At 33.9% G+C, this 9,276-nt stretch overlaps 1 protein-coding gene across 1 annotated transcript; it reads right to left on the bottom strand.

Annotated features, from left to right (window-relative positions):
* Nucleotides 1-229: 229 nt before the first annotated feature.
* TRIADDRAFT_63375 (non-muscle actin 6.2) lies at nucleotides 230-1,626 on the bottom strand (the record flags this gene model as incomplete). The annotated part of the gene is made up of 2 exons (XM_002115504.1): nucleotides 230-1,211; nucleotides 1,372-1,626. The coding sequence occupies 2 exons, from the start codon at nucleotides 1,624-1,626 to the stop codon at nucleotides 336-338; spliced, it is 1,131 nt and encodes a 376-aa protein (XP_002115540.1). The 3' UTR covers nucleotides 230-335.
* Between the last annotated feature and the right edge of the window lie 7,650 nt (nucleotides 1,627-9,276).

The following is a 9,276-nucleotide window of genomic DNA, read 5'->3' as shown; positions in this document are numbered from 1 at the left end:
CGTAAATTAATTTAATTAAGAACAACGTCATTCATTAAGTTAAGTTAATCACAATTGTCAGTGGTAATGCAAATACAAGTACAGATGTCAATAAACTTATTAGTGATCGCAATCTATCCGCTATGAAATCATGATTCATACTGATAGGGCTATCTGGCAACTCATGCGATAACTCCACGGCAGCAAAGAAACAAAAAACAGGGCACGCAAATTGATGCAGATTTTAAATCAATTTTATTATAATTAATTATGGAAATTGTCATTGCAGATTAAATAGTAGAGCTTTGGAATAATAAGAAATTGAAAGAAATTTATTCAGCCTATGAACGACCATTTTAGAAGCATTTACGGTGAACGATGGATGGGCCAGATTCATCATATTCTTGCTTGGAGATCCACATTTGTTGGAAGGTAGACAAGCTAGCCAAGATGGATCCTCCGATCCAAACGGAGTATTTCCTTTCAGGAGGAGCAACAATCTTAATCTTCATGGTTGGAGGTGCCAAGGCAGAAATTTCCTTTTGCATACGATCAGCAATGCCAGCAAACATGGTCGTACCGCCGGATAATACAATATTAGCGTACAAGTCTTTACGAATGTCGACATCGCATTTCATGATGGAGTTGTAGGTCGTTTCATGAATACCAGCTGATTCCATGCCGATGAAAGCAGGCTGGAAGAGAGTTTCAGGACAACGGAATCGCTCATTGCCAATGGTGATGACTTGACCATCAGGCAATTCGTAGCTCTTTTCCAGACTTGAACTGGAGGCGGCAGTTTGCATTTCTTGCTCAAAATCTAATGCAACATAAGTTAACTTTTCTTTCATGTCGCGCACAATTTCACGTTCAGCAGTGGTGGTGAAACTATAGCCACGTTCGGTTAAAATTTTCATCAAGTAATCGGTTAAATCGCGGCCAGCTAAATCCAGACGTATAATGGCATGGGGTAGAGAGTAACCTTCATAGATGGGGACAGTATGGCTAACACCATCGCCAGAATCCATGACAATACCAGTTGTGCGACCAGAAGCATACAAGGAGAGTACGGCTTGGATGTTGACGTACATGGCAGGGCTGTTGAATGTTTCAAACATGATTTGAGTCATTTTTTCACGGTTTGCTTTAGGATTCAAGGGAGCTTCCGTCAATAAGACGGGATGCTCTTCTGGAGCTACACGCAATTCGTTGTAGAAAGTATGATGCCAGATCTAGGTAAGAATCCCAATAAAACAAGGTGGGGTTGAATTTTTGCTTTATTTTATTTTATCTTTTTCAAACCATTTCAATTATCAACAAGCATTGCGGCAATCAAACCATTCCCTTTGGATGGGTTGATTGTCCCTCAAAAAGGCTAACGTGGTGGCTTACCTTTTCCATATCATCCCAATTGGTGACAATACCGTGTTCGATAGGATATTTCAAGGTAAGGATACCTCTCTTGCTTTGAGCTTCGTCACCGACATAAGAATCTTTTTGACCCATTCCAACCATGACACCTTGATGGCGAGGTCGACCTACGATGGACGGGTAAACGGCTCGAGGCGCATCATCACCAGCAAATCCGGCTTTACACATACCGGAGCCATTGTCAATGACTAAAGCTGCAACATCATCGTCTGCCATATTGGATTGCAATTGATTTTCAAGAGAAAGTGAAAAGGATAAGAAAGCAAAACTGGAAATCGAAATGCCAAGTCCCTTCGCAGTGCGTTGTCGCCGAAAGTACAGGACGACTATGGCTCAACCATCGTTTATATACTGTCACCCTCTCGAGCTTGTTTTGAATCAATGTTGGTATTGTTCGCCCGGACAATAGCGATTATTATCATTGGTGGATGACGATTGGCTTTGTTCTTCCATGGTTTTACCGGCAATAGTACTGTACTGTACCGTACTGTACTGTACTGTACTGTACTTGACACTGTACCGCAGATTCCAGTCAAGTTATTTTCTCAGGCCATTTCCTCCTTGCTTACTATCCATCAGCGACCGTTATTTCCTTTCGCTTGTTTTTTCCTCCATCACCGCATTTTGCATGTTTTTGCCGCAGCCCCCCTATGCGCTTGGCGACTACCCACTGCTATATATGCATGGTCTGCCCTCTTCGGCGGCATCCAATGTGTATAATTAGGCTGATGGACGGATAGACTATTCTCGACAGTAGACTATCCCTCTCTTTTCATAGCATTCCCGACCACTTGGATATTTTGGGGGGGATTGTTATCACCGACAATAACATCCATGCGATAACAATAACAAGGAGGAGTGCTATCCATCGCGCGGATGACGCGTTGGGAAGTAATGACCTTCATTTTGACCATATATGGTCAAGTTGGACGCAATGACCGCAGGAGGCTTCAGGGATTCTAGGGGAACAATGACGACCAGCTATTGTTCTCAGCAAGCTTTCAAAGTTGTAGCATTTAACAAAGGGCAAAACAAGCCTAATCTAATGTTCATTGTTCCACAGCAGTCATTGACTAGTTGTAGCCATGGCCTTAAGGGATTTTATTTTCAGCGTTAGTGCAGGAATTAACACGGTTAAAAACTCCTAATAGGTATAATGTAAGCCAAGATGAAGAAAGGAAGAGGACGAATCTTCAAGTCTGTCAGTATTGATCGGAAGAAGTCGATTAGGGAATAGTTTTGCAAGTACAGTATAATAGGATCCACCGTTCATATGGACCCTTTTGAAGTACTGCACTACAGTACTGGATAAGTGGATAGTGGACAGCATGAAGAAATGATGAGAACGAGAGACCCTCTAATCACAACCATACTGTACAATTTGCATGAATTCATATGCAGACTTGGAAGAAGTCGATTAGGGAATAGTTTTACAAGTACAGTTCATATGGACTCTTTTGAAGTACTGCACTACAGTACTGTACAGTACTGTAGTGTGGACAGCATGATGAGAACGAGAGACCCTCTAATCACAACGATACTGTACAATTTGCATGAATTGATATGCAGACTTGGAAGAAGTCGATTAGGGAATAGTTTTGCAAGTACAGTATAATAGGTTCCACCGTTCATGTGGTCCCTTTTGTACTATACAGTGGACAGCGTCAAGAAATGATGAGAACGAGAGACCCTCTAATCACAACGATACTGTACAATTTGCATGAATTCATATCATATTTATAATTTAATTTATTAGAGGTAGATGTAAATTAAAAAATAAATATTGATTACCTAGGCCTGCTGCCTGCCTTCAAATTCAATTCTCCCAAATTGCAGCCATCAGAAATGCATTTACTATATTTTTTATTTTTATTTAATTAGTACAAAGTACACTTGACCATTTTGCTATCACACCCTTCACCATCCCTTCTACTGAACACCAGACCAGTCTGAGTGAGTGACTAGATTGTACATACTAACGTATAGGAAATGACGATCAGATTTGAGTTCAAATTGAATTCTGACGACATTGCACCTCATTTTTTATACGAAACATATCGTATCCATTAAAAATAATAGTAAATTTAATACTGTTATATCTAAATATAGAGCAGAAATACTGGCATACAGAGAGGAACGACAAAACGCAGTAGAACAGTATTTAATACAGATCAGGAATCAAGTCCAATTTAGACATCTTCAGTGGTTCAGTTGGGATAATGTATTGATTAAACGAAAATTTCAGTCATAGTAGATCAAATTTGTAACTAATCTTGGAGCTAATGATGTGAATTAAATCAGTTAAAAGCGAATAGAATAAATATCAATAGTGATTTATAATAATTTTTATCGATTAACAAGAGTATTGTTATTTGTTTTATTAACGGGCAGCAGTTGTTTATATGTGAATCCTGTTCATTAGAATGCAAAGATAGTGACATAATTCATAAATCTACTAGTGTCTGGTTAATGCTTAGCACACGATCAATTATTTTAAATAAAACTAAACACGATTAGATATTAAAGGGATATTAAATAATAAAGACTTGGAAAAAAGTTAATTGATAGCCATTATAATTGAGTAGTTTGAGCTTTATAGTTAAGCTCGATCTGATGTAATGATAGAATTTATTTGCTTTAAGTAAGTTTTTACCTATTAATGGTCCATTAGCGAATGTAAAGAGAGTATTTCATGAGTAGTATCATCGCCATTTAATGGATTTTTACGCAAATATTTTATTAATTATGTACACTATTCTATTAGAATACGGGCAAAAGTGACACAACTAGATCTTGTGGTGATTAGGCATAAAGTTCTTAGTTACTCGAAAGTCACCATTAGCTATTCATTTCAAAAATTGTTATGAATTCATATATCATCGACCAAGGAATCCGTATAGGCTATTTGATGATTTTTTATTAATTTTTTGTGTTTCTTATTGGCATCAGTAGTGCTTAAGGGTAATCACAGGGTAATATAACGTTAATGCAAATAGCGAAATTATAGCAAAATTGAGAACGATAATATTGTTATCATTTTCCCTATACAAAACTAAACTAGCCAATGAATGGTCTACTCGCGATAGTAAGGGTGAATTATTCACGTATAATAATAAAATGATGAAATCAATACTTGTAGCAGTTTTCATTAAGCATTGTATGTATATAATGGCAACTTTTCCAAAAATATTATAAATTTTCTGCTGCCAGACATGAAAATGAAGTTTGTACAGCTTAGAAACACCTAGCTGACATCAAATAATTGGCATCTTCAATATTTCATAAATGGTAAAACTTGCGAAAGTCTTCTGATAATGAATAGCAACTCTTGTAATATTGGCTTGTTCTTTAATTTTACTAAATTCTTTTATTGATGGAATATTTCATCCAACTTACTAAGTTTCGCTTTCTTAATTACGAAATTCATTACCAAATGTACCAATGTCTTCCAACATATGTCATACGGCAAAGGCCAGTTCGTTGATTTTTCTGACTTTTACTAACAACAAAAGTTTCCTTTCAATCCCTAAAATATATTCTAAATTTTAAAGTTGGTATTGAAATCTCTGTTAGTCTTGCGATATTTTTTCGTATTCTATCAGTAAAAGATATTTTCAATTTTGGAGACTTCTATCATTGCTATTACGCCATTTAATTTCTACATGTTGTCGTTGCAAAACCTAATAGTGTTTCTATTGCCAGTTTTGAGATGCCTACAAGTATATTATTATATAAGATATGTTTTTTGAATAATGAAATTAACCCAGCTTATTTATATAGCATAGTTACAAAGCGTAGGAAGCGCTGAGTTTGGTTACAAGTTACATGTTCTATAATAATTTGTCCGATGATTTCCATATATCAAATTTTGCCCTAGTTTAGGATAAAATTTTGCTTTACCGACTGTCACAAAACAGCTTTGCAACAAGATAACTTAATGTACGATTTATAAGTCAATTCCTTGAACCACGTATCAAGGAACGATAGCTGCACTATCAGTAACACTTTTGCTCTACTAGCAGGCTACACAAAGACTTACACGCCTCATATTTTGCTTTAAACTAAGTTTAAGAATTCACTTTATTACACGATATACTGCATTTATATACTCTTTCTCAATAATTCATGAGTCATAGTTAGTACGATTAAGTTTGGAATCATTTACTGAACTAGATATTAATTTTAGCTACTGCTCCCTTAATGCAGACAACAGTATTTACGAACATAGACATCTGATGACTAAAAAAGAATAGTCAGATTACGATATGTCCTATCACGGAACATTTCCATGATAATTTACAATCTACCATAAGTAAATTATAATCACAATGATTCGAACTGTAAGTAGACGATTTGTATTCCCTATTATAACTATTAATTTCAGTATGTGTATAAATGTCACTGTCATAAAAAGTCAGTGCTATATTAAAACACAGTATATCCAAATTAGACGTTAACTAAATAAGGATAGGTTAACAGAATTATCCTAACATAGATATTTCTACTCTAATACAGTATATGACACTGTCACACCGACATTAAGTGCTTGATGCTAAACACTATAGTGAAAACTACATTAGCCGTAATAATAAACTCACCCTATCTCGTCGGTATTTTAGTTCATTGATATTTGTAGCGGGTCAATTTGCCGCCAAATTATCTTTATTAAACGTAGATAAATAATCTATTTATTAATGTTTAAAAAATTAGTTATCCCATTTGATGTCGATGAATACCTATCATGAGCTTAATAGACTAATAACTTTTCTTCAAATTTAATCTTATTATAATATAGTAGATGTATGCTACTACAGCATCATTACCCTAACTATTTTAATGCACTGTATAAAATCAATAGCTAATGAAACAAACAACTTCAGCCAACACAATAACTGATTTCAATAAAAGAATTGCGACTCAACTTATCAATAGAAGTTACACATTATAACTTTTCTTAGTAAATTGAAAATAATACTAGCAGTTTTAAGAATAAAAAATAAAATCGGGACACCATAAATTTTTCTTGGGTCATTTCCGCTGAAAGATGTTGAACTAAAAATTAATTTTAACAATGTTATTTTCAGATACATGATATAATAGTCTAACTCCTAATTACGTTTGTCTTACACATTAATAGAAATGTCATAAAGCCTGTTTTGAATATCTTTGATGTAATTATTGACCTTTGGCATATGAAACATTATCTTTGCTAACGATACTTAGCTTCGAAAGCTAAAACTAGTTTTCAGAAAGGATTGATCAATCGGACACGTTGCCTATACTTATTTCAGAAGCTAAAAGGACGGAATAAAAGTATGAGCTAAAATATAGATAGAATCGACTTATGCATCCTTTATTAGTATGGTGCTGCAGAGTTGGTGCTGCAGGGTTATTTATTGATTAAAGTGTTATAGACTAGTTAAACTACTACTATAAAAGGACTACAAATCGAATTACTTTTTTACTTAGTATCATTTAGTTTTAATTTAGTTTCGCAAGTTCAGGCATGAAATTGAGTGTATGTTAAAATCTTGACTTAAATTACTCCAATACATAGAAATCATATGAAGCAGTGCCATGTCCTGTCTTGATTTTACTTGCAGAATACGCTCACCAAATTTCTTTCATTCCTTATTTCTATGATGAAATTGATCGTCATCTCATGGCGAGTAATTAAGCAATTACAGGGAAATTCTTTATGCTAGAAATTTATTTTCGAATTCGTGGTCACTCTTTTAAAATTACAGATGTAACCGCCCACAATATTGAATATACATAAAATTAAAAAATCATTGATTTAAAAAGAAGTTTAATCCGGTTGTAAATAATTCAATTGCAAGTTAACGGTACAATTACTTACCTGTTTACCAAATTTTCGATTCTGATTATAAGTTGGACAAGATTCTGTACATAGATAGTGATGGAAAACGTAACACGTTCTAGAACAAATAATTTTAATGTTAATATTTCACTCTCCTATGTTGCTATTTCTACTTGCTTGATTGGGCTTGGCTTAAATCTTTTTCTGCTTATTGTTATTCTAAAGAATGAATTTGCTCATCGAATCACTTATCGCTTAATTACTATTTCAATTCTTTCTGATATTCTAACTGTTATCATGCTCTTGACCAATTATACTTATAACCTTCTTAGTACAGCTAACATCCAAAGTGGTCGTTGGTTATGCCGTATTATTGTATTTGTAATATCAACTTCTTATGCAATCTCGATATTAACCTTATGTTTATTAGCCATTGGTCATTATATCAAAGTAGCAAAAGTAAGGGTGAAAGTTTGTAATTTAGCTCAACAAAATGTAATTCTCATCAGCGAAACCGTCATCATTATTACGGCCATTGCAGTATCGTATCCTTTATTGCAATTTGTCAATGTATATGAACAGGAACCAAAGTTTTGTGATATTCCAAATATAACTAATAAGGTTTCTCTCTATTTAGTAACTCATGGTGTTGTATTTTATATCCTACCGTCATCTTTGTTGATATTAATTTATTGTAGAATTGTTCGCTACCTAAAAAGATACATCCAACCTATAGAAGCTCTCTTAATAACTTGGAAAGATATCAGAAGAAGAAAATTGATGAAAGTTTTTATTGTAATCATTATGTCTGATGTGGTTATCACTTTACCATTTTTTATTTCCACTATGGCCATGGCAATTAGCCAACAATCACAACGACAAATCAGACAAATTAATTCTGCTTATTTTGCTTTGGTGTTTTTTTCATTTACAACTACTGCAGCTACTTCAGTGGTCAACCCTGTATTATTTCTCTGGCTAGATCGCGATGTCAACAGAGCATCAAAAGCAATACTGACCAAATCAATACGTCGATAATCGATTAGTCGCAAGGTCTAATTACTAAAATTGCCATTAAAGGCATAGTAGGTAATCATATAATCTAACAACTTATAGCTATCAGTCAGGATCTCACAAATCTAACTATTAGAAGTGTGTGATAGCAAAATGAATAATGTCTTGATATTTTTCAAATGACACTAACTCGATAGATTTCTACAGTAGCAGCTGCTACTAAGCTTAATAAATTAGAAATTCTATTGTCAGTTTAGTTGTCAAGGTACGTCAATAATATCATAATCTAGGATTCCCGAAAACAAGATTATCTTATCAATGGTCCCTACTATTATTCTAATTAGTTATTATTCCATTAAATGATAGAATAGTGATGTTGCTTTCTATTTTCGGTAAAACGAGTTTGAAATATTTAAAAGCCAGATAGATGAAAATAACAGCGTTCAGTTACTACTTCTTACCGATTAAGATGTATAGGGTCTTTTCGATCAGGATTAGGAAAGTAGATTATTTCATTGGAATTTGATGCCATAATTAGATTTTTTCAATAGTGCAATCAAGTCCACTGCATCATCTATGTCATAGAATAAGCGTCCATTATTCGTCTTATTAAAATAAGATGCACATTCATCTGACTATTTGGTAATACTATTACAAAATTCTTTATAAATTTTAACTTGGAATGAATACTTGGTATAAGTATCGAAATAATCCGACGAAGAATTCTAGATAATCAAATTTCTGCTAATATGGTCAATCAACATTTTGTTTTATTCATTTTTTGCATTAGTAGTAACTTTATCATTCAATGGAAAATTTATAATTGACTTTAGAATGTCAAAAATAGAGTTTTGATTTAAAAAAATAATTGATTGATTTCGACAGCATGAAACTGTACTTGTTTTTGTCTTATTGCTGCCATTTCAATTTCGTGGAATCTGAAATACTAGGCATTCATCCATTTAGCATAAGACTATTATCTAATAATTTGAAGAAAATTGGTAGATGAGTGAGGTAATTAAAAGATTACT

Source organism: Trichoplax adhaerens, genomic scaffold (assembly GCF_000150275.1).
Source record: "Trichoplax adhaerens TRIADscaffold_11 genomic scaffold, whole genome shotgun sequence".
NCBI lineage: Eukaryota > Metazoa > Placozoa > Uniplacotomia > Trichoplacea > Trichoplacidae > Trichoplax > Trichoplax adhaerens.
This window is presented reverse-complemented; position numbering and strand designations above follow the sequence as displayed.